General features: G+C 52.1%; 1 protein-coding gene across 2 annotated transcripts in view; it reads right to left on the reverse strand.

Annotated features, from left to right (window-relative positions):
* The window catches only part of PPL (periplakin), a 43,340-nt gene that overhangs the window by 13,509 nt on the left and 2,954 nt on the right, over positions 1-26,877 (reverse strand). Inside the window, exons 2-9 of one of the 2 annotated variants that reach the window (XM_060123157.1) lie at positions 9,974-10,073; positions 5,353-5,507; positions 4,610-4,685; positions 3,827-3,952; positions 3,696-3,737; positions 2,133-2,294; positions 1,929-2,036; positions 902-997 (exon numbers count right to left, since the gene is read on the reverse strand). In XM_060123157.1, the coding sequence (XP_059979140.1) occupies positions 902-997; positions 1,929-2,036; positions 2,133-2,294; positions 3,696-3,737; positions 3,827-3,952; positions 4,610-4,685; positions 5,353-5,507; positions 9,974-10,073 (865 nt within the window). Of the gene's footprint in view, positions 1-901; positions 998-1,928; positions 2,037-2,132; positions 2,295-3,695; positions 3,738-3,826; positions 3,953-4,564; positions 4,686-5,352; positions 5,508-9,973; positions 10,074-26,877 lie in introns of both variants that reach the window. The other variant, XM_060123156.1, reaches the window with a different exon arrangement.

Consider the following 26,877-nt stretch of genomic DNA (forward strand, 5'->3'; position numbering starts at 1 on the left):
TTTCTTGCCCATTCTTCAGCCCATTAGCTCTGGAATCATTCATTGTCAGCTGTCCCCTGGGCTGCAGCTATGAACATGACTTTGGGATCCCTGTGAAGCTCACAGCCCAGAAGGGCTGACACTGAACCAGGAGTTAGTTACAATAGTATCATCTGAGTTCAAGTGTCCCCAAATCACCTACTCATAAGAATCACCTGCAGCTCTCTTGTTAAAAACACATTCCTGTGGAAACAATGCAGCATCCATCAACAGGTAAATGGATAAACACAACGTGGTCCATGCATACAATGGAATATTATTCAGCCACGAAAAGGAATGAAATTCTGGTTCATGCTACAACATGATGAACCTTGAAAACATTATGTTCAGTGAAAGAGCCAGATACAAAAGGCCATATATCATGTGATTCCACTTCTATGAAATATCGAAAACAGGCAAATCCAAAGAGACAGAAAGTAGATGAGAGGTTACCAGGGGTTGGAATGGGGAGTGATTGTTCATTAGGTACAGAATTCCTATTTGGGGTGATGAAAAAGTTTTGGAAAGACAGTGGCAATGGTTGCACAACATTGTGAATGTAATGAATGCACTGGATTGTACACTTAAAAATGCCTAAAATGGCAAATTTCATATTGTATATTTTTTACCAAAATTAAAACTCCACACACCTACTCCTGTGCCTACACTATCCTGGTGAGTCAGACTCTCCAGTCCCAGCCCCCAGGGAAGGCAGACAAGGGCCCAGCAAGCTTGGGGCACGCCCACGTGATCAGAAGTGTAAGTACTGGGAGGCCTGGGCAGGCAGCCCTGCAAGGCTCCTGGAGGAAGTAGCACTGAGGCCATGAGTGAGCCAAGCAGGCACTGGGTGCTCCCACCAACGGGGCCCTGGGCTGGCAGGTACCTGGTGGTAGTCTTCCATGTACTTCAGATGGCTCTCCTCACAGATGAGCAGGTTCAGGTACTCCTTCCAATCTGCATGCACAGCCTCCATGTGAGCCTGCCAGGAGAAAGGAGGCAGATTGCTGCTGGCCAAGCACTGGGGACACGAAGGGAGGGATGGCAGGATTCCAGACCAGGAAAGGATAGAGGAGGGGGTATCTGGCCTCTGCGTGTGTGTGGCTCCCAGCCACCTCCCACCCAGGGGTGGGAGGAGGAGTGAGGGGAACGTGTTGAGGCGCCAAGCAGGGCTGCTGTGTATGGGTGCTCAGGTTGTATACTGCACAAGGGACAAGTAGGGGCTGTGTCTGCCCAAAGTGGTGCTTTTAAAAAAATCTCACAAAGGTACTCCCCAGATTCAAGTCCACCAGAGCTCAGAATGTGACTTTATTTGGAAATAAGGTCTTTGCAGATATAATTGGTTAAGGATCTCAAGATGAAATCATCCTGGATTTAAGGTGGGCCTGAAATCCAATGACTGGTGTCCTCATAAGAAGAGGAGATGACACACAGGTGAGAAGGCCATGTGACGACACAGAGGCAGATACAGGAGTGATGCAGCCCCAAACCAAGGAATGCCAAGGGTTGCCAGCAACTACCAGAAGCAAGGAGAGATGAGGAAGGATTCTCCCCTAGAGACCTGGAGGAAACAAGCCTGCCAAAACCCTGATTTCGAATTTCTGGCCTTCAAAACTATGAGAGAATAACTTTCCTTTGTTTAAAGCCACCAAGTTTGTGGTCATTTGTTACAGCAGCAATAGGAAACTAATACGGGCACCACATGGGTTTCAGAAGTCCAGGGACTGAGGGCAGGGCATTGAGATAAGGAGAGGACGCAGGGTCAGACAGACCAAGAGGAGGCAGCAAAATGGAGAGACAGACAGATGGACACAGGACACCCACCTTGGGGCCTGCCTGAGTGTAGGTGGCCCAGAGCAGAGGCCACCCGGAGGGCAGGCTGGAGGAGGCGTCCCTTCCCGGGGCTCACGTACCTCAATGGATTTCCTTCCGGGGTGCTTGGCGGCAAGCAGCTGGTCACCCTCACTGTGCAGCTTGTTAATTCTCTCCTCTTTGGCCTCCAGGTTCCGGTTGATGAAATTCTGCAGCAGGGGCAGTGGAGGGGCTCATTGACCAGCCAGGCAGTCCCGTGCTCCTTCCCAGCCCCCTGGCCCGCACCCCCAGAGCCTAGTGCCCACCTCGTACTGGCGCCGGCGGCTGGGGTAGTCGAGGTTGCAGTCGCTCCAGTCATACTGCATACGACTCTGGGCCTGCTGGTCCAGCCAGTACAGCTCATTGGTGCAGCGCTGCATGTAGTCCTGCAGCGAGCTCAGGTGCTGCTGCCGTGCCTGAGACGCCGCCTGTGGGCGGGCAAGGACAGGGCTGTGGCCTTGCCGGCAACAGCCTCCCTCCACGCTTCCTGCTCCACTGCACTCCCTTGGATAAGTCACCTGACCGCCTCCCACCCTCCGAAACCCCTTCATTCGTTCAGCAAATGTTTTCTGAGAATCTACTAAGTGCTGGGCACGGCTCCATGCCCTGCGGATACAGCAGTGAGCAAAACAGACAAAATCCTCACAGAATTGACATATTTGTGGAACTTTAGTTTACTCGTCTGCAAAATGGGAATAACGACAGCACTGATCTCATAGGGCACCAACCCTGGCATACAGCTGGTGCTCAAAAAACATCAGCGGCTACACTTCCACTTTTTTCTTTAACATGTCATGGTGCTGGGGGATCGTAGCAAACTACCACAGGGCAAGGAGGAGGGGAAGGAGGACGGATGTCTGCGTTCCACTCTGCAAATGAGAACAGTAGTGAACACATGTGTGGGGCCCACCACGTGCCAGGACTGTGCTAAGGACTTCTCCAACATCAACTCATGCAATCCTCAAAGCATCCTATGAGCCAGGGACTGGAAGTGACTGTTTTACAGATGAGGAAACTGAGGCTCCCAGAGGCTCAGCAGCTTGTGCTCAAGGTTTCCCCACCAAAAGGGGTGGAGGCAGCCCAGCTCCAGAGCCTCCTACCGGCTATACTATCACCGCCTCTGCATTCTCACGTCTGAGGCGTCTGTAACGTCCATAATGAGTGTCTGTAATGTCCACAACATTTATGTATCATTTGTGCGGTTTTAAAAAGAAGACATTCTTGGGGCTTCCCTGGTGGCGCAGTGGTTGAGAGTCTGCCTGCCAATGCAGGGGACACGGGTTCGAGCCCTGGTCTGGGAGGATCCCACATGCTGTGGAGCAACTGGGCCCGTGAGCCACAACTACTGAGCCTGCGCTCCGCAACGAGAGGCCGCAACAGTGAGAGGCCCACGCACCGCGATGAAGAGTGGCCCCCGCTCGCTGCCCCTAGAGAAGGCCCTCGCACAGAAACGAAGACCCAACATAGCCAAAAATAAAAATAAATTAATAAATTAATTAAAAATTTAAAAAAGAAGACATTCTTTAAAGGTTTTGAAAAAGGAAATAGAAAAACTTCCGTTTATTAAGCAGGTGGCATTGTATCTGGCACACAGTAGGTGCTCAATAAAGAATTAAGAAGCAAATAGTAAGATGAACTGTATCCATGGGGTCTCTTGGGGTTTTCCACGAGCACAGGGCAAACAGAGGTGCCACTCAGGTAGGGGCTCGGGGTACTGCCTCTTCCCACTTCATCCCCCTCCGTCCTGTTTGAAGTGTTTACTGCACACACTTCTGTCCCCATGGCCCGGCTTCCCAGCCCCTCCCATCCCGTTCCCGGGGGCGTCTCACCAGCAGTTTCTGGTACTTGGCCTGGAGTTCGCTGTTCTGCTCCTGAGGACGGAGCCGAGGGCATGGGTTAGGGCGGGAGTGCAGGTGGGAGCCCCTCCTCCCCGGGGCCCCCCCCACCCCTGTGCACATACCTTGCCCCCGTCCTTGGTCAGGTGGGGCCTGATGGCCTTGACTTCATTGTGGAAGATGTTGTGCTGCTCCACCTGGTGGTCCACCAGCGGCAGGTCCGACCCGAAGCTCTGGCTGCTCAGCTTGTCCTGGCCAGGCGGGCGGAGGGACAACATGCATGAGGGTGGGCCAGGGACTCAGGACTCACAGCCCACCCAGTACTCGCAGCCCACCCAGTACCCCATACCCTGGGAGCCTCGGCTCTCCTCCTCACGGTGCCGGCCAAGGAGTGAGTGAAGTGGCCCCGGAGGGATGCAGAGAGAGGCTGTCACATCCTATCTCATTTAATCTCACAGCAAACTCAGAGGCCCTCACGGTTACTGTTTCCATTTCACAGATGGGGAAACAGAGGCTCGGCCGGGGGAGTCACTTGTTTGGGGTCACCCAGTGCCCGGGGTTCTCCATGGTGGAGATGGGCTGATGAGGGCAAAGGAAGGGCAGTGGCCGGCCAGAAACCTGGCCACTGCCCCCAGCCTGCCAGGACTCCAACGAGCCCGGGAGGGTCCCAATCTCCACCACTTCTGCTGTGTGACCCTGAGCTAGGCACTGCACCTCTCTGAGCCTTGCTCATCTCATTGACACAAACATCAGGAAACACCGGGAACACAACTCCCTCCCTGACAAGACTGTGGTGCCCATTCAACGGTAGGGGCCCCCCCGGCCCACACACAGCCCCACCCCAGCTGAACCCCGGGCCATACCAGCTTTTCCTCCACCAGCGCCTCCCAGTTGACCTGCGGGTCCACCTCCTTCACTACCAGGTTGTAGACCTGCTTGTGTTTCCCGCGGAGGTTGGTCACACGCTCCTTCAGCTGACAGATGCTAAGCGGGGAGAGTGGCCACCCTGGTTAGCGGGGCTGGTTGGTGGGTGCACTGCCCATGCCACGAGGGGGGCGGCCTCCCACCCCAGCCCCTGGCCTCAGCTTTCTGCTCAGTGGCCTGGTAGGACAGGGTGACTGTGGCCTTGGGTCCAGGCAATCACTCCCACCCTGCTCCTGTCCACTTTCCTTCATTCTACCTTCCCCCACCAATGTTTCCTGAGAGCCCTGCTGTGCACCCAGACCCACAGGAGGTTCCAGAAGAAACAGGCAGATCTGCTGCTCTCTGGAGCCCACCATCCAGCAGGGCTACAGGGTGGTGGGGGCCATGACAGTGAGAGTGCTTTGTCCACCTCTAAGCTGAGGCGAGAGCCAGGCGCTCAGGAAGCCAGCTGGGCGTTAGGCAGGAGAGAATGTGTTCGCAAGCTTGGAGGTCAGGGGGCTGTAGTCACATTCTGACCAGGACAGGAGAGAGACACCAGCGCTCCGAGCCTCAGTTTCCCCAACTGCAAAATGGGTTGTCGTGAGGATAACATAAAGTGTTTGGCTCGTGCTGGCATCCAGTTAACCCTCAACAAACCCCAACTCAGGTTCCTGAATGCTGAGTGGCTGCAGCCCCCCTGCCCTGGTCCCGAGCAGGTCCCTCAGGACCCGAAGCGGAGGGGACCTACTCCTCGGCGATCATGTCCGCCTGGGGGTGCTTCATGTGCTTGGCGATGGCCGCGTCTGCCTCCAGCACATACAGCAGCTTCTCTGAGTCTGAAACCTTCTGCAGGGCTGAGTCCCGGTGCTCCGGCTGCCGGCCCTCCTGCAGCCGGGCCAGGTCCTGTGAGAGTCACAAGAAAGGGGCGGGGAGAGAGAGTGGGCAGGGACTCAGTGGGCACAGCTGGGATGGGAGGGACGGGAGGAGAGGGGCGAGCGATGGCTTCCCCAGCCCTGCCCAGCCTCTGCTCAAGTGCCTGCTGTGGCCGGCTCGGGACACAGCTGTGCACAAAGAGACATGGCCCCCGCCCAGCCCAGGGGAGAGGAAGACCCCCAGAAAGGCAAGTCATAGATAAACCTCACAAAGGTGACTGCAAGTTCCTACAAGTTGGTGTTTACCAAGGAAACACAGCAGAGGTGGAACATGGGGGACCTGCTTGAGCTCTGGGGGTCAGTGAGGCCCCTCTGAGGTGGTGACACAGGCTAAGAAGGAAGGAAGAAAGGGAAGAGTGTTCTAGGCAGAGGGAATAGTCTGTGCAAAGGTCCTGTGGGAGGAAAGGATGGCTGTGATTGAGGCTGGAAGGAGGGACGGGGGAGGAAGTGGGAGACGGGGCCCCACCTATCCTTAAAGGCAATTCCTCCAGGGGCTCTGCAGGGAACAGGGTACAAGCTGGGAGCACAGTCAGGGGTTGTGACAGGGCCTGGGTGAGAGCTGAGGGTGGCCCACGCTGGGGTGTCACCAGTGAAATGGCGAGAATGAACAAAGTGGGTGGGCATCTGGGAGGTACAATGGATAAGTCGCTGATGAGTCCAGGGTCTCTGCTTATTTACGGAAGAACAATGAATGAGCAGCGGGTACAGCAGGTTTCTAAACAGTCCATTAATCCACTTAGTGGACTTTCAGGGAGCATGGCTGGGCACTGTGCCAGGCCCGGGGGACCCCAGGCCCAGGGGGGATGAGTCAGAGACTGGACTGGGGGTCCAGAGACTGGACGGGGGTCACATGGGGGAACTTGCGAGGCCAGTCCCCTCCCCTCGCTGGGTCTCGGCGTCCCCATCTCTGCAATGGGAGTAAGAGAAACCCCTGCTCCAGAAGAGGTATCCAAGTGACCCAAGGACTCTCCCTTGGCAGCGAGAAGGTGGGAGCACAGATGCGGGCTCGTCAGGGACGAGCCTCAAAACCATGCAAGTGAGAGGAGCCAGACACGGAAGGCCACACTGCACGGGACCGATTTATGGGAACTGCCCCGAGTCGGCTAATTCACAGGCAGAAAGTAGATGAGTGGCTGCCAAGGGCTGGATGGGAGTGGGATCTGCAGTCAATGGACACAGGAGCTCTTATGAAGGGATGAAGAAAAGTTCTGAAACCAATCTACAGAAATGACTGCACCACTTGGTGATGTTACTAGAAACCATTGCACTGTACGTTTAAAGGGGGTGCATTTTTCTGATCTGTAAAACATGCCTCAATAAAGATGTTGAAAAAGAAAAAGGAAGAAATGGCAAAAGGAAAAAGAAGTGAACAGAAGTGATGTGGTGCCTGGTACGGTGTCAAATGACTCAACTTCCTCTCGGAGGAAGAGAAGGTATCCAGCCCGTTCTTCCAGGTCTTTCCTGGGCCGGGAGGGCTGAGCAGCAAGTGGGCCCAGCGCCCTGAGGGGCTTGGGGGTGAGGTCCACGTGGCAGAAGTCCAATGGCGCTGGGCCATCACCCCACCGTGGGTGGGTCTGGCGAGTTAAAAAGTTGCAACAAAATGTCATGGTTATTGGCTTGGGTGGAATTTTATCAGCTCCACCATCAGCAGCTGATCTGAAGCTCTGCTGGGCAGTTATAGTGTCAAAGATTAATTTTGCAAAAGGAGGAAGTAAATTAATCATTTCCTATTTCACACAGGTGCAGGTGCTGTGTGGGAACGCAAGCCCTCTCCAGCCGAGACAATAAAGAACATCTAGTGGGGAGATATGCCATGTGGGTGTTCAATAGTCAACAGTTGGACAAGACTGATCAATGGGAACAGAGGTCAGCACAGTGGTTACCTCTGGGGGATACTGATTGGGAAGGTCCCTTGGGACCTTTTGGGAACTTCCTCTATCTTGACCTGAGTAATGGTTTCATGGGTACCTACTGATGCAAAAACTCACAAGGGTGAGCTCTTAAAACTTGGACACTTTCCATAGAGAAGTTTTTTAAAGTAAAAAAAAAAAAAAATCATAGGGACTGACATATCTTGTAAATGACACACACACTGATGGACAGATGAGGGATACAGCAAATCCAGGAGATGCGGTGAGGATATGGATGTTCTCCAATTCTTCCAACTTTTCTGGCATTTAAAAATTGGGATCGACACAAAAGGTCACATGCTGTATGATTCTGTTTATATGAAATATCCAGAATAAGTATATCCAAAGAGACAGAAAGCAGATTAGCGGTTGTCGGGGGCTGTGGGGAGGGGATGGGGAATGACTGCTGACGGGCATGGAGTTTCCCTTTGGGGCGATGAAAGTGCCTTGGAACCAGATAGAGGCAGTGGTTGCACAACATCGTAAATGTACAAAATGCCACGGAATTGTACACTTTAAGTGGTTAATTATATCTTATGTGAATCTCACTTCCATAAAAAAATAGGAAAGTTCAAGAGAACGTTTGGGTAGTAAGATTAATAATGATGTTTTCTTCCGAAAAAAGGAAGGAAGGAAGGAAGAGAAAAGACAGAAAGATTATCCCATGCAGTCTTCAAAGCGTGGTTTCTTTTCTTAAGTTTGTTCATTTGAATGAAAAGAAAATAGTTCAAAATTATCTCCCTAAAACATCCTTGTTACTTTGAGTCATCACTCTAAGCAAATACAATGAGAGAGCTGGACGCTATTCACACACACAAGCAAAGGTCACAGAGACACCAGAAGGTTAACGGATGATCGTTCTCTCTGGTGGTGGAATCATACGCCATCTTAATTTGCTTCGTTATACTTGTTTATCGGTCCTGAAATGTTTGTAACGAACACATATTACTTTTATTAGGAGGGAAAAAGGACACACTCCAAAAAGCTGTTTTCATTTAGGAAAGCACACACCACCATGGCAGTCACAAGAGAGGGGACAAAAAAACTGCCAAAGGGGCTGGGTACCAGGGCAAGGCCATGGCCAGAGGGAAGGATGCTGGCAGGGCCGGCTGAGGCCGGAAAGAAAAGTGGGAGGTGGAGTCAGGAAAGGAATGAGAGAGGGGAGGGGGGACTCTGAGGGAGGGGGGGGCCCTCTTGCCTTTCCTGCCCCACTCTCCCCATGCCCCCACTTCTCACCCCCAGCTGTGCCATCCCCAGCCCACCCTTGTCCCTCAGGTCTCAGGGGGACTGGCCCTCAGGTGGGTGGATCCCTTGGCTCTCAGAGGAGTGGCAGCCACGTCTGGGCCTGGGGACAGCAGTGGGGCCGGCTGGACCTTGACCTCTCTCGTGACCTGTCCACCCTCAGCCACCCACTCCTCTGGACCCTCGTCTTAGTCATGCCTGGAATGCAGATGAAATACAGACGCCCAGTTAAATTCAAATTTCAGATAAACAATGGATAATTTTATAATATTATTATATCCCAAGTAGTACATGGGATATAATTATACAAAAAAAAATTTGTGTTCTAAAATTCAAACTTAACTGGATACCCTATATTTTTATTTGCTAAATCTGGCAACCCCACCTGTGGGATGCCTCTGGGGTCAGCTCTGTCACTGACATAGTCCGCCCTGGCCCTCTCTGAACCTCAGTTTCTCCAGCTACAAAAACACATATAAACTCAACCGCACTGGGCTGTGGAGGGTTCAGAGAAGAGGGGGTCATCTTAGCAGCTCACAGGAGTGAGCACGGCTCCAGTGTGACCCACAGTGCAGGATCCCCAGGAGAACCTTAGGGCTCAGGTCAGTTGTTATCCCCATGTTACAGGAGAGGAAACTGAGGCACAGAGAGGGAAAGTGATCTGCCCAGCCTGCATCTGAGTAGTGGCAATGGTAGGAGAAGTAAGGATGATGATGTTGATAATAATAGTGAACCCTGCACTGCAGCTGCATAATCTCATCGAATCTTTACAGCAGCCCAGCAGGTGGGGACAATCGCTCTTATCCTTTCAGAGGGAATCGCATGAACAGAGAGGTAAGGTGACTTGCTCAAGGTCACACAGTAAGTGGCAAAGCTGGGATCCTAACCAGAGCCTGGATCCTGAGTCTGTGGTTCTCCTCCAGATGGGGCCCATAAGCTGCAGCAACTTTGTACCCGGGGTGGAGGAGCTGGTACTACCAGAAATAAGGAGGTTCCTCTTCAGTGCATCTCCACCTGGGCACCTTGACATTTGCGGCTGAATCATTCTGTGTACTGGGCCGTTCTGTGCACTGTAGGGTGTATAGCAGCATCCCTGGACTCCACCACTAGATACCCGCCCACTGCATTCCCCAAGTTGTGACGGCTAAAAATGTCTCCAGATGTGACCACATGTCCCCTGGGGGCAGAATCACGCCCAGGTGAGAACCACGGGGTCAGACAAGCCCCTGGTCCTGAGCAGGGCTGGTGGCACAGGGGGCACCAGGGTGGGAGATGGGGCACTCACGCTCTGCAGCTTGGCCTCCGTGTCCACGATGTTCCTCTCCACCTGGTCGGCATTCTTCTGCAGCTGCTCAATCAGCTCTGACAGCTCCTTGTTAGAGACGCTGCAGGTGGAAGAAGGGAGGTAGGCCGAGGGCCAGAGGGCAAGGGCCGGGTCCCCACCAGCACCCAGCCTCCCAGGCTGTCCCCAGCCCCAGGCTTGGAGCAGAAGCTGTCCAGTGAGCCTCAGATGGAGCTTGGCTGTCCCCCCAGGGCAACATCACTAAAGGCACAGAAAGGAGGCAGCACCTGGCAGGGAATCAGCCCTCGCTCTGGCCATTGCTCTAATGCTTCTGTTTTATCATGCTGGTAGAGCACACTTACCCTTTTTTTCCACATTTTTTACTGAGATGTAAAATTCACCCTTTTAAAGTGTATAATTCAGTGGTTTTTAGTGTATTCACAAGGTTGTATAACCATCATCACTATGTAATTCCAGAATGTTTTCATCACCCCCAAAAAGAAACCCCGCATCGTTTAGTACTCACTCCTCACCATCCCGCCCTACGGCCCCTGGTGACCACGAATCCACTTTCTGTCTCTATGGATTTGCCTACTCCGGACATTTCATAGAAATGGAATCCTACAATACGAGCAAGGCCTTTCATGTCTAACTTCTTTCACTTAACAATATTTTTGAGGGTCATCCATGTTATAGCATGTGTCAGTGCTTCACTCCTTTTTATGGCTGCATAATACTCCACAGCTTGACTATCTCACATTTTACCTATCCAGTCATCCACTGATAGACATTTGGGTTGTTTCCACCTATTGGTCATTACGGATCAGGCTGCTATGAACATTCGGGTACAAGTTTTTGTGTAAGCAGCATTATTAAATACCTGACACTTTTAATCTACTCACTCTCTATATTTAAATAAATTTACTAAAAAAAGGAAATTGCTCTTCCCATTGCAAACATAAAACCAGAAGTCCTTGCCATCAATGGAGGTAACCACCAAAATAAATTCCACAGAAATAAAAGGATGGCATTAAGTTCTAGCCTGACACTAGGCCGCCTGCACACGTTGAAACTGAGCCTTGCCCTCACCTGCTTAAAAGCAGAGCTTGGCACATACTGCAGCCAAGTTAGAGCTGTGCTGGCACCAGGCTGAGACCTCCTGGGTGTTCTCAGAGCATGTGAGAGAGACCTGAGATCAGAACGGCTTTCTCACTTGGTGTTTCTGTGTTTCCTCCTGTCACATCTGTCTGCCTCCCCCGAAATCACACCACACACCACTCTGGCAAACACTACTGTGGGAGTGAAGACCTTGGCTTTGGACTCAGATGTGGGTTCTCGCTGTGCGACTTGGCCAAGCTGCTGTCCCTCTCTGTACCTCTGCTTCCCGCTGTCAGATGGACCTTTCCCAGTGGGGTGTTAGGGATGGGAGTGAGGTTATGCAGGCAAAGGGCTGGGCACCCAATAAATCTCACAAAGGTTCAAAGGTTCATGATTATAGTCGTTAAGGAGCCTTACTGATCCACCTCTGACTTTGTTTTCTTTAAACAAAGGAAGGAACAAAGACCAGAGAGGGAAAGCAACTTGGTTAATGTCACACAGCCAGCCAGCCAGCTGGCCAGCAACGGTCAAGATTAGTACTTAGATTAGATTAGTCCTCTAATCTCCATCAGAGACCTTTTATACTGGCTCCACAGTGTGGCCTGAGAAGCTAAGCACCCAGAAGCATCATTCTGCCCACACTCAAGCACTTACTATGTGCCAGGCCCAGTAATGCACACAGGCACAGCCACCCCCAGACTGGGAGGAAATCAGCATTTATAGAAATAGTCACGAGACTGAGGCAGGCATGACCAGGCAAGCCTCCTGACTAGCTTGGTAGGAATGGGGATGGTCAGTGAAGGCTTCCTAGAGGAGGTGGTGGTGGCTGGGTTCTGAAGGATGAAGAGGAGTTGGGGTTTGTGGGCAGAAGGCTCCGATGAAGAGAGGCCATAAAAGAGGCAGGTCCTGGGTGTGTCCCTTGGGGTGGGCCAGGGCAGGGCTCTTGACCGTCAAGCAGAGCGGGCAGCCAGCTCTTCAGAGTGGAATTCCTCAAATCAAGCCCTGGGACCCACCTATTGTGGCACGAAACATTCAGATTCCCAGGCACTAACCCAGAGCCTCTGAATCTGGATCTCCAGAGCTGGACCCAGGAAGCTATATTATTATTGCTACTGTTTTTACAGGTTCCCCAGGGGACCCTGATACCCTCCAGGGTTTGAGGTCCAACACCGCAGGTACTGCTGGCATGGGGGGAAGCTGGAGGGGGGTGGAAACGGGCATACAAACAGGAGCTGTGAGTCTGTCCAGCCACGTCCCAAACCTTGCCTGAGGGCCTGCTCTGTGCCAGGTCTGGACACACAGGAACTAGGGGGAAGAGGGGAGGGTCTTAGGGAATAAGACCCAGGCCACACTCTCTGCAAAGTCAACCGAGGAGGCAGCCTTTCCCAAAGTGGGGCCCCAGGAACCCCAGTCCTGTAAATCACTCCTGGAATGAAGGCTTTGTCAGTCTAGGCAGTTAGGAAAACCCAACTCCTCAATAAGTTCAGGAGCCAGTAAAGGCTCTGAGAAGTCCTGCAGTGGAGAAAGCTGGTATTCAGTGGAGCATCCAGGAAGGCTCAGAAGAGGGGACTGTGGGTGGAGGATCTGGGTAAGGAGGGATAACGCTGCCAGGTCATGGGCTGACCCCCACTGCCCCCCACCCTGGCTGCACTTCTGCCCTCAGCCCTACCCCAGCCACTGACCCCAGCCTGGCCTCAGCACTCAGACGTGTTGAGTCTCAACCCAATATTTAACCCATGACAGTTGGGGCCACCACTGGGAACCTGCAGTGTAGGTTAGGTGGAGGCCTCATCCCTGTCAGGTCCAACACAGCTCCACCTCCGGGCATGGGGCCAGCTCTCAACCAGCCCCTTCACTGGCTTGGGCAGGTTCGAGGAAAGTGCCTCCTGGACCCCACCCTGGCCAGCCCATTACTCCAGCTGAAGCCCAGCACTGGAAGGGGACACAGGGTGGGGGTGGGGGGGACAGCCAGCCCCAGGGACCTGGTGCTCCTGGTGGAGAACAAAGGACAGCTCAGTGGGAGCTGTGGTCAGACAGGCATGGGTTCCAAGTCCTGTTGGACCACTTACTGCTTGGACCATCCCAGGTAAGCACCTTACCCTCGAGGCGCCTCAGTCTCTCCATCTGTTGACTGGGGATGACCAGAGTCACCATGGTAATTGGACACTTAGTGCACACGCTTCACCAGACATCAGACACGTTCACAGCATCCTCACCCTAAGCCCCTGGGGGAGGTTTGTGTGCCCCTTTACAGGTGAGGAAACCAGCAATTTTACTTGATAGATATCAAGAGAAATGAAAACATAGGTCCACACAAAAACTTGTACACAAATGTTCATAGCAGCACTATTCACAATAGGCAGAAAGTGGAAATAACACAAATGTTCAACTAATGAATAGATAAATGAAATGCAGGATATCCACACAACGGAATACAGCTCAGCCAAAAAAGGAATGAAATGCTAATACAGGCTACAGTATGGAGAAACCTGGAAACCATTAGGCTAAGTGAAAGAAGCCAGAATCAAACAGTCACAAAAGATCCACTTATATGAAATGTCTAGAATAGCTAGATTCCTCGAAGCAGAAAGTAGAGTAGTAGTCGCGAGGGGCTGGGATGGGGAGGAAGGAGAGCAAGAGCTAAAGGGTGTGGGTTTCTTTTTAAGGTGATGAAATGCTCTAAAATTGATTATGGTGATGGTTGTATAATTCTGTGAATATACTCAGAACGGCTGAATTGTACATTTAAAATGAGTGAATTACATGATATGTGAGTTATATCTCAATAAAGCTGTTATCGAAAACATTTGTAAGTGATAGGGGTTTGTTTCTTCTTCCCTCACCACCTTGAGTGGTCCCTGCCTTTTTATCCTGTTTTCCATGGAGGCTGGGCCAGCTCCGGGTTATGCCCAGCTGCCTGGAAGATGCTAGTTAAACACTCACAGAGGGATGACCATGTGCCCGGCTGGTGCTAAGCAAATCACATATAGTTAGCTCATTAATCCTACCACCCCCTGAAGTAGCACTGTTCTGAGTGCACAGAGCCATTAGATAACTTGACCACAGTCTCACTGCCAGAAAGCAGGGTGGAGCTGGGATTCCAATCCAGGCCTCTGGAGAACAGTCTTAGCACTTTTGCCTTTTGGGTTTGGAGTCCTGAATGAGTGGCCCCAAAGGGTCCTGCATTCCTCCTGCCATCTAGCTGGCCATGGGAGCAAACGTGTGTCCTCTTGAGAGCTGCAGGGCCGCACACCAGGAGTAGAGGAATGTGGGCGGGTTGGGAACCCGCAGAGAGGGGGTGCAGATCCCAAGAGGGCTGGGAACTGGCTGGGCCGGTCCAGCTTTTCATCTGGCTAATGAGCCGCACCAGGGTGCTGTCAGCCCGCCCGACTGATGGAGGCCCAGATACAGCCCTTCCCTAGCAACCTCTTCTGAGCCTGGTCCCACCCACGGAGATGAAAATCTCCTGGCTCAGCCAGGAGAGCCGAGGTGCCCCCACCCACCCAGAGAAGGGACGGGACCAGGGAAGCGGCTCTAAGTGACAGGCTGAGAGAGGGACATGCCCAGCCTCCCTCCACTTACTCAGAAGTTTAACATGGACACAGGGGCTGCAGGCAGTGACCATGGGCACTGGTAGTTGCATCCGAAGTCATCCAGCCCCACCTGCTCATTACATATGTGAGCAAACTGAGGCCCTCAGAAGCGAACGCACCCACCCAAGGTCACACGGTGGGCAGCCAGTGTCCTTAGTCAGACAGGGTTCAAATCCATTTGTGTAACCTTAGAGGAGGTACTTTACATTTCTGGGCCTCGGTTTTACCATCTGTCAGATGGGCAAGATACATCCTATCTAGGTAAGTGAGGTGGGCAGGGAGGGTCAGGGTCACTTCTGGAAACACCAGAATCTCAAGCTTCAAAGACCACTTTGGGGTTCAAGGACTGAGCTGGAGGTTGGGAGCAGCCTCTGGGGGCCCATAAGCAGATTAGACATCATGTAAGCTCAAGAGTGGAGTGTCACCGGTTTTACCAGCGCCTAAAACAGTGCCTGGCACACAGGAGACACTCAACAAATACTTATGCTGTACAGCAGAAACTAACAACATGATAAATCAACTACACTCCAATAAAAAATAAGAAAACAAAACCAAATATCCATTCTAATCACCTAGCGCAGGGGCCCCATAAATGGTGACAAAGACTATTCATGAAACACCTATTCATTGCACTTTTACTCCCTGCAGGGCTTGCCATTCAAATGAGACTGAGCCCTTACATTGCTCCCTGATCTGTGCATGGGGCTCTGCCTGTGGACCCCCTTTCTCTTCTGGGAACCCCTTCTTGCCAGTGGCGCCTGGTCCTGTAAAATAGGTTCCTTCTAAAAAAACAGTAACTTGGGGGCTTCCCCGGTGGTGCAGTGGTTAAGAATCCACCTGCCAATGCAGGGGACACGGGTTCAATCCCTGGTCTGGGAAGATCCCACATGCCGCGGAGCAACTAAGCCCGTTGTGCCACAACTACTGAGCCTGCGCTCTAGAGCCCGTGTGCCACGCCTACTGAAGCCCGTGCACCACAACAAAGAGTAGCCCCTGCTCGCCGCAGCTAGAGAAAGTCTGCAAGCAGCAATGAAGACCCAACACAGCCATAAATAAATAAATAAATAAAATTTTTTTAAATAAATAAAAATTTTAAAATAGAAGTAAATGTTAAAAAAATTCTTATAAAAATAAATAAAAATAAAAATCAGTAACTTCACAGCGCTGGGGACGGCAAGGTGAACAATGCCAGGGAGAAGGTGCGTCTACATGGAGGACACGGCACTCTCTCGGAATCCTCCTCAATAACGCAAAACCTCCATGTCATCGCTGGGAGCCAGCAGACAAACGCAAATTGAGGGACGGTCTACAAAACACCTGACCAGACCTCTTCAAAAGTATCAAGGTCACAAAAGACCAGACTAAGGGTTAGATGACAGACCTGACGACTAAATGCAACCTGGGGTCCTGGAACAGAAAGAGGGCATCGGGGGGAACTGGGGAGGCAGAACAAAGTTCATAGCTCAGTTTTCTACAAAAAGGTTCCTTCTAGATTTCCAGGTTTTCCAGCAAAATCCTATAGGAATGGATGCTTCTGGGTGATGGTGTGTCCAGGATGCCCACCCGGACAAGTAGGGCAGTGGGTGCTGTGGCCTGACACCCCATCTGGTAAAAGCTGACGGGGACCCAAGACTAGGCTGTCCCCAGAAACAGCCCTCTCAGCCCAGCCCAGTCTGCAGTCAGGGGATGCGAGTGGGTTTCAAAAGCCAGGTATGGTCACACCCAGCAGACTGGGTCTGTTTCTCCAGAGAACCTGCCTTTGTTTTCTTTTCCAGGGCTGAGGAAGTTGGAGTCTGGTGAGGGTCCAGGTCCCATCTAAGGCACAACAAGGGGTCCCATTTACTTGGCCTGGTCTGCGTATGAGACTCCTGGTAAGAGGAGGGAAAACGGGGTGCAGGCCACCCGGGGGGCTGCCTCAGAGCCCCGGGGTGGGTTTGAGGACACTCGGGGACAAACAGTTGCTTTCTGGGTCTGAGCCAACAGGCACCAGCCTGGAACAGACGTCTCTTTGTATCTCAGGATGTACTCTGAGTGTTGGAACTGTGGGGAGACGGCCTGGGAGCCTCAAGTGGCATCGGGTATGCTCTCTCCGTCACCGGGAGTTAGAAACTCAATAACCACAGCCCGACCTGCTTTGCAGGTGGCCACTCACAGCCCAAGAGGTCAGCTGCAGAGTGGGGAGCTGGGGCTGGAACCCAGTGCTGTGATGTCCAGGGGGCAGCCCAGGACAGCCTGTGGTCTGGTCAGCGGGCCAGCAGGGATGCCAACTAGAGAAGTGAGGACAGAGGTGGCACTCCAGGTCACCCAGACTCTGCAGATGCTCCATATGGAGCAAAAAGAAAGAGAATACAGGCGTCTCAGAGGACCCTCAGCCCCACCCACCACTAGTCACTTCTTCTTGCTATAGTTTGTGTGGGGAGCCCCTGGCCCTTTCCCACGATATAGCTGTACTGCAGTATAACCTAGTGGTTAAGCACCCAGACCAATGGCAGGCAGCCTAGATTCAGATCCTGACACAGTCCTTGTTAAACTGTCAGTTACTTATCCTTTCTGAGCCTCAGGTTCCCCATCTGTCACTGGGGGTCATGGCAGTCCACACCCCTCAGGGCTGGGGCAGTTAATTGAGAGAGCAGATAGAGGACTTCCCTAGTGGCAGAGTGGTTAAGAATCCACCTGCCAATGCAGGGGACATGCGTTCGAGCCCTGGTCTGGGAAGATCCCACAGCAACTAAGCCTGTGCTGAGCCTGCGCTCTAGAGCCCATGAGCCACAACTACTGAGCCTGCATGCCACAACTACTGAAGCCCGTGCGCCTAGAGCCCGAGCTCTGCAACAAGAGAAGCCACTGCAATGAGAAGCCCGCGCATCGCGACAAAGAGTAGCCCCAGTTCGCCGTAACTAGAGAAAGCCTGCATGTAGCAACGAAGACCCAACACAGCCAAAAATAAATAAATACATTTATAAAAAAAAAGAGAGAGAAAGAGGGGATACAAAGTGCTGCCTTGGAGGGAGCCCGGGGTTCTCTGCTTCCACCCCGAGTCACCACCCAGGGATTTGGGATCCTTTTAAGGAGCAGATAAAGGCCAGCAGCTAAGGCTCCATGTGAGAACCCACGGGTACGGAGAGCTAAAAAAAGACCCCGGGCCACCCACACCATCCACACCGATGCTTGTGCAAGCCCAGACGCACTCTGCTTCCACCTTGTGGATGTCACCTCGCCCGGGCGTGGAGAATTCACAAGTAACCTCAATATTTGGAAATGTCTCCTCCGACTCCTGCAGGGAGAGGCCATGCACGTATACGGGTAATGAGGCTGCAAGGAGGATGCGGCTCCCAGGCCCAACCACCTTGAGTTTGGACTAAGGATCAGGTCACTAGGTTTGGGGATTTGAGAGGTTCAGGGTGTTTCTACCATGAGTTTTGCTGCTCTGAGAACTCTCCCCTGTCTGCATCCGGGAAACCACAGGACGGAAGGGTGGGGAGGCCTCATCTACCAGGTCGTTTAAGCAGAACCCCAAGAACCACCCCAGATCCCTGCCTCTCCCTCTCCTGCTTCCACCTAGGAACAGAGCCCTGTGCTCCCATCCTCTCTCGGGCCCTAAGGTCTTCACCTTGATCAAGCGCATCACCTCTCACCTGGACCAATGCCAATAGCCACGCCCAACCATCTCCTTGCACCCTGACTCTCGCTGCCCCCAGCCAGCTTCGGCACATTTATCAGAGATCTTTCAACGATGCAACCAGATCTCGCCATTGTCCGGCCTCAAACTTGCCAATGCTCCCAAACACTCTCAGAAGAGAGCTCACTCTCCTGCCCAGGACCTGCCTCTCCCGCCCCAACCTTTGCTGCCTTTAGCTCTCCCTCTCCTGGTCACCCTGCACCAACTGGCCCATTCCTCTCCATCCTGCCTGCAGGGAGGGAAACTGAGTCAGCCTGGACCAGGGAAAGAACGTAGACTGAGTTTGGGCTCGGGCAGGTTCCTTAGTCTCTCTGTGCCCCGGTTTTCTCATCTGCAAAATGAGTATAAGAATCAGCCCCACCCAGAGGGTTGAGGCAATTCAAGGAGATGATCCTTGTAAAGCACTCTGGACCTTGGACGTGGCTGTCACACCACAAAGGCTCAGGTTTGTTTCACCTGCCTACCCTTAATTTCCTTGTCCGCACAGTGAGGTTATTGCATCTACTGACCGGGTAGCAAACAGAAGCGGGTGGGGTCGGCACTATGTTACTTTGCTTTCAAGGCCATCGCTGCCCAATAAAAACAGAATATGAGTATATTTGTAGTTAAGTCTTCCTAGTAGCCACATGAAAAACATAAAAAGAAACAGATGAACTTAACTTTTATACACTATTTTATTTAACCACATATAGCTAAAATGTTATTTTGACAGCTAGTGAATAGAACATTAATAGTGAGAGAGTTTACATTCTTTTTTTCATAGTAAGTTCCTCAATGTCTGGCATGTGGTGTACACTTGCAGGACATCTCAGTTTGTTCTAAGCACATCTCATGTGGCTGGTGGTTAACAAATAGGACAGCACAGTTCTGGGTGGTTCTGGGGCCTCTGGAGCGCTTTGCTCTAAGCCCATAGTGACTGCAGCCCATCAGTTCTGCCATAACGAAGTTGATAGATGCTCAGAGCATCTATCCACTTCACTTAGTGCCTGGTACCTAGGGACATGTAATAAAAGGTCCTTTCCTGCCACTCTCCCCACCAGACCCACACAGGCTGGCCAGACACCTGCCCAAGGCCAGGTCTCATCTATGGGTCTCTGGCTGCCTGACTTCAAAACAATCCAGGGTTCCCAGCTGTGCCCATCAGAGCATGGTGCCTGGTTGTGCAGTGCCAGGGCACACAGACCACAGCCCCACACCCTTTTCCAGGCCACTGGAGCTGTAGCATCCTTGCCCATGGCCATGGGGCAGAGCCAGGGGCACGTGACCTGCTCCAGCCATCCCTCCCTCCTGCCTGAGAGAACAGCCTCTTTCCTGACCTGCCACTCCAGGGAACAGCTCACACCCCAGACACCACGGAGAGGCCACAGCTCTGACATAACCCCCACCCCGTCGGTCACAGCCCAACTTGCTTTCTCTTTCCAGGTGTCGAGATGGGAACTGGCAGGTTAAGAGTGTGTCTGATGGGGACGGCCCTTCCTCCCTGGCCAGGGCCACCTCACCTTCCAGGCCTGAGTCAATCCTCATGTTCTGGCCCTTGATCATGTCCATGGTTCCTCCCTTTTGGGGTTAATTCTGTCTCTGTAGGTGCCAGCGGGGAGGATCAGTCTCGGAATGCCTGGAATGCACAGGAGCCCACACCTCTCCCAGGAACCAGCCTCTCCAGCCTCGGCCCTCCTAGAGCCCAGAGAAGGGGTCTGCCTCCTACTTGCCATGTAGGCAGGCTGCCTCCAGGGCCAGCCAGGCCCTAAGCGGCTCCCAGGCAACCTCCAAGCTCATCTTGGGGGCTAGGTGGCTCCCAGCCTCCACCTCCTTTAAACACTGCCTGGCTGAGAGAGCGAAGGCTATCACTCCAGGACACCTGCCCTGCCCCTGCCACAAAGGCACACACAGTAGGTGCAAGAAATGATTGCTGAATATGAACAACCAAACACTGAGAGGACGCACTAGATGCCCATCACCCACTCAGCCCTTTCCTGCAACATCTGCTGAAATCTCGCAGCCCTGGGAGAAGGGCACCCTTATAGTAATTGGGGCGCTTTTCTTAGTTCCGTGTATTAGGTTATAAACTTTTGGACGAAAAGGATTTACTCATCTCTTGGGTTGGCCCTTCTGTAGCCTTTAATTCGAGGCCTCGCACAGGCTTGGGGCTCAATAAATAGGTATTGAATTGAGCAGACATTTTATAGCACGTAAACAATTCTTATCTCTCCATTTTCCAGATGAAGATAATTGAGGCTAAACGGGTTAAGAAACCTGCCCAAGGTCACACAGTTGAAAAGTGATAACGCCAAGATTTGAACAGGTGCCAGAGCCATCTCCTCAGAACATGGGGGATGTCAATACTATTCCACAAAGTGACAGGAGATATTGGGGAGGCGGGACAAAGCAGCAAGGCGTGCACCACCGAGGGGAGGCGTGATGATTTACGTCTTGTTGGCATCTTTATCAGTATAATTAAACCCAGTGGTTGAGTAACAATCAGTGGTGGTAGCTGAGGGTGAGTCATTCTCCTAAGATGTCACCACAAGGGGCTCCCAGCCTGTCCCTCTGAACAGGCCATTGCGGGGAAGGAAATGGTATGAAGAAACCCCAGCGCCGACACGCAGTCCTGCTTTAATCCTAACAGCCCATCATCAAGGTTGGTACTATTATTGCTTGCAGTGCAGATAAAGAAGCTGAGCCTGGGGAGGAAGGGAGAATTCCCTGGAGCCAGAAGGTCAGCGTTTATGCTGGTGACTGCTGCCACCCACCGCCAGTTTTTCAGATCGTCAATATTTCTAGATATTCAGTAATTGCTGAATAAATTTTCACCCCCACCCCCAAATCCTTGTCCTCTCTCTGCCCCTCTTACAGGCCCTGGGGATAAGCCCTTCTCCATTACCAAGTCATGCCACAACTACTGAAGCCTGTGCGCCTAGAGCCCATGTTCCGCAACAAGAAAAGTCACTGCAATGAGAAGCCCGTAACGAAGAGTAGACTCCACTCACTGCAACTAGAGAAAAGCCCGCATGTGGCAACAAAGACCCAATGCAGCCAAAAATAAATAAATAAATAAATAAATAAATAAATAAATAAATTAAATGTTTGCTCAATTCAACACCTATTTATTGAGCCCCAAGCCTATGCAAGGCATGGAATTAAGGGCTATGAAAGAGCCCCCACCAAAAGATAAGTAAGTCCTTATTGTCCAGAAGTTTATGGTCTAATAGGCAGGATTAAGAAAAGCACCCCAATAACTGTAATTCTAAAGATTCAGATTGCCTGGGTCAGGGTATTTTCATCCATTCTGCCCCATTTAGGCCTTGTATCCTAACTTAATTGTGAAAATACAGCTCAGTCCAATAAAATGCAGGGAAAGAGCAAGAAGGAAACAAAGACAAAGCATGATAATAGGAAATACAAAATAATATGGCAGGAGTAGGTCCAAACATATCATTCATTACAATAAATGTGCATGAGTTAAATTCACCTGCTAAAAGATAAGACTCTCAGGTGAGAACAGGAAGACAAAAAAAAAAGCCAGCTCTATGCCATTTTATAAGGCATGTACCTAAAACAAAATAACACAGGAAGGTTGAGAATAAAAGAAGAGAGTGCGACAGACTAGGCAACTGCTGCTTTAGCTCTTTTAAAGGAAGAGCAAGGTGCATATAACTCTATGGACAAGTTATATTGCTCATATACTTAAGGCAATCAGTGAAAACATGGGATTTGATGGCTGCACATCAAAAGACTGAAGTCTGGGCCCTGCTTCACTGATTCTGACTTAACTGGTCTGCAACAGGACCTGGGCATCACCTTCAAAGCTCAGATGATTCTAACGTGCAGGCAGGGCTGGGAACAAGGGAATGAACCACAGTCTTGTGTTACAGGGTTAGGGGAGCAGATTGAGGAAGAATCCCCAGGTCTCTGCAGGAAGGAAGTCTTGTAGAAAGCAATACCCAGGAAGCACCCAACAAATACCAGATTGACTGGTCAACTGACTGATAGGCTCCCTCCTAGAAACTTCCATGGTAATTAGCTGGGTGTGGAGGAATTTACTGTCTATAAATCCTGGGGAAGTAGGTTCTAAAGTGAGAGGGCTGCTGGTGTAGTAACTCCGGCTCCGTTTCATGGCCCAATCTGTTTCTGCCCAGGGAAGACCTCCCCAAAAGTGTGTGCTTTGGGGCTCTCATTACAGACACACACACAGAAGTTCAAGCCACTTTGGGTAACACCAAGGCGTGTCTTGGAGATTTCTGCAAGGTTTAAATGGGGCTCAAGCCAATCTCAACACTCCCGGTTGTTACGACGTCATTCCGGGTTTGAGACCAGTGGACAAGGAGTACTGGCCTTGGTTTATGAAGCACCTACTATGTGCCTGATGCTTCACACATGTCACGTCCAGTTCTCTCCATTATCCTACACACCTCTGATTTGCAGATTCAAAACAGACCTCCCACCACTGCTTACTGAGCACCTGCTGTGTGCTAGGCATCGTTCCAGGGATGTGGCAGTGACCACACAGCCTGCAAAGCCCCTGCCTTCATGAAGCCCAGAGTGGGGCAGGAATGTGGCCAGCAGCACAGCTGACAAGAGGCACAGCTGGACCTGGAAGTCAGGTCTGCATCTCCCAAACCCAGGCTGTTTCTATTCTACCCACCAAGCCCTCCATCCCTGCCTTCAGCTTCAGCTTCCCTCTCAGTAACATGGGGGTTTTGTTGCCCAGTTTATAGTTGAGAAGAGTCAAGCTCCTTATCCGGAGCAGCAGGACTGCAGCCCTCTCTGTTCTTGGTGGCATAAACTCAGAATCCTTCCTCAACCTTCAACTAGAACCAAAAAGTCTCCACGCCCAGGATGGAGAAGCCATGAGAACCTTAAAAGCCATGAGTCTGAAATCTGAGCCCAGGCTGCTGGCGCAGCAAAGAATTCTGCACGTGACTGTTTTACTGCAGCTGCTCAGCCTTCCAGGGTCAGCAGGCCTTGATGGGGTGGAGCTACTGGCCAGCGAGCAGCCCATTGTGCATTTATCATATAAGACCTGACAAACCCTCTGCCCAGGAAAGGATGGGCTGGCGACCAGCTGGGACACCCTACCAGCCAGCTCGCCTGCTCCCAGCTCATAGCAGCTGAGACTCTGAAACTCTGAGCCTCACCTGGAAAAGACAGATGAGGGTAATATTATCTAAGAAAGACAATACAGTCATAATTTAGGGAGGTTGTTCCAAGCTAGGACTCAACCTCAGAGGCTGTCATGTGTTCACACCTTTCCCAGTTCCCATCCTGTTGTCCCCTCCCCCCACTTCTGAGACTCTCCCTTTGTGTCTCTCCATCCAGAAACCTCTGGCTTGTCCTCCATTTTTTAAAAAGATAAATAAATAAATTTATTTATTTATTTAATTTTTGGCTGTGCTGGGTCTTCACTGCTGCACGTGGGCTTTCTCTAGCTGCGGTGAGCAGGGGCCACTCTTTGTTGCGGTTTATGGGCTTCTCATTGCGGTGGCTTCTCTTGTTGCGGAGCACGGGCTCTAGGCGCACGGGCGTCAGTAGTTGTGGCACGTGAGCTCAGTAGTTGTGGCACAGGGGCTCTAGAGCGCAGGCTCAGTAGTTGTGGTGCCCGGGCTTAGTTGCTCCACGGCATGTGGGATCTTCCCGGACCAGGGCTCGAACCCGTGTCCCTTGAATTGGCAGGCGGATTCTTAACCACCGTGCCAAGGAAGCCCTTGCAGCCTGTTTATGGAGCACACAGAAGATGGGGGATGGGACAGGGGACTCTCTGCTCAGGCCCTCCCATGCAGGAAAGGGAAGGGCTCTACCTGCCTGGAGGCAGGAAGGGGCACCTGGGGCCTCCCTCCCCAGGCTCAGGAGGATGGAAGACAGAAGACCCATCAAAAGCAGAGAGAACAAAGACCAAGGACCATTTCTGTCTTCGCACTCCTGAGACAGGCCGGGGCAGGCAGGCTGGGAGAGTGGCAGGTGGCACTGGCAACGCCCCGCACAGCCCTGCCTAGAGCGGAGAGGAGCTGGGACTCCTGGGTCCTCCTCCCTTGACAAAGAGCCTTGGAAACGCTCCCAAAGGCAGCTTCTCCCCCAGCCCCCAGGGCCCTCCAGAGGTCCCTCACCCTCCTTAGAGTGTTGCCTAAAAGGTATGAATTGAGCTCAGCCTCTCCCCACAAAACTCCCTGCTCCCAGATAAGTGCCCTGACCGTGCCTGAAATGCCACCATTAGCAGCCATTGTTCTGTTCTGAATCTAATTTACTAGGTCTCGTTCCTTCTGCCAAGCGAACTGGGCAAGTGAGGGCAAAGCCAGAGAGAGGAGAGGCAGAAAGGGCTGCTGGGTGGAGTCAGGGATACAAAACCCAATGACTCCACCATCTGGCCTGCAGCAGTCCCAGAGACAGCTGCCACCAGCCCCAAGTACAGGTGGGGAGACCTAGTTTCCCTCCCCAGGGGCCCTGAGCCCCCCGCGTCAGCCATTTGTGAGCTGTGAGCCCAAGGTGAGTGCCTTTACTATTGGCCTCAGTGTTACCCTCTGTGAAATGGGACACCACCAGCAGCCTGGCAGGCTCGGTGTCAGAATGAGATGCTATAACGTCCATGGCCATGCTGGGAGCACAGTAGGTGTTGAGAAATGGCTGCGGGGACCACTCGGTCCTGGTCACCCACATGGTGGGAGGTGGGCTTTGCTGACAGGGCCCTCCCCCAAACTGTTCAAGCTTTCCAGCTTCACTGATCAGTGCATGAGTGTCTCTCCACACTGTGCTGCGCGGCATGTGGGAGATTAGTTCCGTGACCAGGGATTGAACCCATGCCCCCTGAATTGGAAGCCCAGAGTCTTAACCATTGGACCGCCAGGGAAGTTTCTCCATGTATCTTCTTTTTTTAAAAAATATTTTATTTATTTATTTGGTTGCATCAGGTCTTAGTTGTGACACATGGGCTCCTTTGTTACGGCTCGCTGGCTCCTTAGTTGTGGCATGCGAACTCTTAGTTGCGGCATGCATGTGGGCTCTAGTTCCCTGACCAGGGATCGAACCCGGGTACCCTGCATTGGGAGCTCAGAGTCTTAACCGCTGCGCCACCAGGGAAGTCCCCCTCCATGTGTCTTCTTAAGTGGGGGTCCATGTGAATGCTGGGGTGATTGAATGAGAGTCAGCTGACCTCCTGCCCCACTTGGGCCGTAGCCTCCACAGCTGGAAGAAGACCAGCTGCCTGGTCACCTCTGGTCTCAGCACCATTCTCATCTTTAACAGCAGTGTGTGATTACCAATATTGGCTGCCATGATTTACTGAGCACCCACTGTAAGCCCTGGTCTGGGGCTGGGCCCATCACATGCATTATCTTGCTTGATCCACTAGTGACCTCACCAGCTGGGTGTTCCTGCATCACTCCCATTTCACAGATGAGGAAACTGAGACTCAGAGGTGTTACCTGATCTGCCCAAGGTCACACAGCTTAGGAGAGACAGAGCTGGGGGCTTCAACTCAAACCTGGATGGCATCAAACTCTATGCTTTTAACCACCGAGAGGCCCAGGGTACCCCAGCTGGCTTCCAGGAGGACACGCAGCTCTTTCACCAGTCTCCAAAGCCTTGGGCCCTGCCTCCCACATAGGGCACCCCCTCCATTAGGACTGGGCCATTCTTGCAGGACTGTGCCCAGGTGAGGTCAGGAAGCGAGCCGAGGCTGTTGGGTGCTTACTGGGGCCCAGGCCTGTGTGGAGGGGCAAAATTAGCCCCATTTTACAGATAGGGAAGCTGAAGCTCACAGTGAGGCCAAATTTGTTTGCCAAAATCAAACACAGGCAGAATTCAGTCTAACTCCAGAACTGGATCTAACCACTCCATTTCTCCCAATGACAGGGCAGACACCTCCCCAGGAAGTCCTCCCTGATAGCCCAGGTCTCCCCGTAACCCTGACAGCCCTCACTTCAGACCAGTCAGGGAGCACCAGAGCCATCGGGCTGGAGACCTTGTCTGTCCAGCTCTACATCCCCCCGCACCAGGCTCCCATCACCACCACGACAAGTCCTGTAACCATACTAGTAATTAAGCAAAATTCCATCAAGTGCAGAGAGACTGTCAATGTCTCTTCCACATCCACCCCCACCGCCTGGGAATGGTACCCCTGGAGTTGTGCAGTGCACTGCCTGTCCATCATGGCATCCAGCTCAATCCCAGACACATAGTAGGTGCCTATTCGAATTTATTCAATAGTTATAATCATCATAGCTGCCGTGGACTGAGGCTTCCTATAATTCTCAACCCTTCCCTGCATTATTTCATTTAATCCTCATGCCAATATCACCAGGCAGGTACTACTTTTATGCCCATTCTACAGGTGAGAAAACAGAGGCTCAGAGAGGCCAAGCAGCTCTCTCTAGGTCGCACAGCCGGGAAGCAGGGGCTGGCTGGAGCTGTACTCTCAGCCACAAAGCAGGGCGGTAGAACCAGGGCCCCTCGAGACCCTCCCTGCTGAGCTGGATACTATCCCCAGTGACCTGCACCATCAGGCCTGACCCTGTCATTAGTTCAGGTGTGCACACCAGTTCCCATAC

This window comes from Lagenorhynchus albirostris, chromosome 15 (genome assembly GCF_949774975.1).
Source record: "Lagenorhynchus albirostris chromosome 15, mLagAlb1.1, whole genome shotgun sequence".
In the NCBI taxonomy this organism is placed as follows: domain Eukaryota; kingdom Metazoa; phylum Chordata; class Mammalia; order Artiodactyla; family Delphinidae; genus Lagenorhynchus; species Lagenorhynchus albirostris.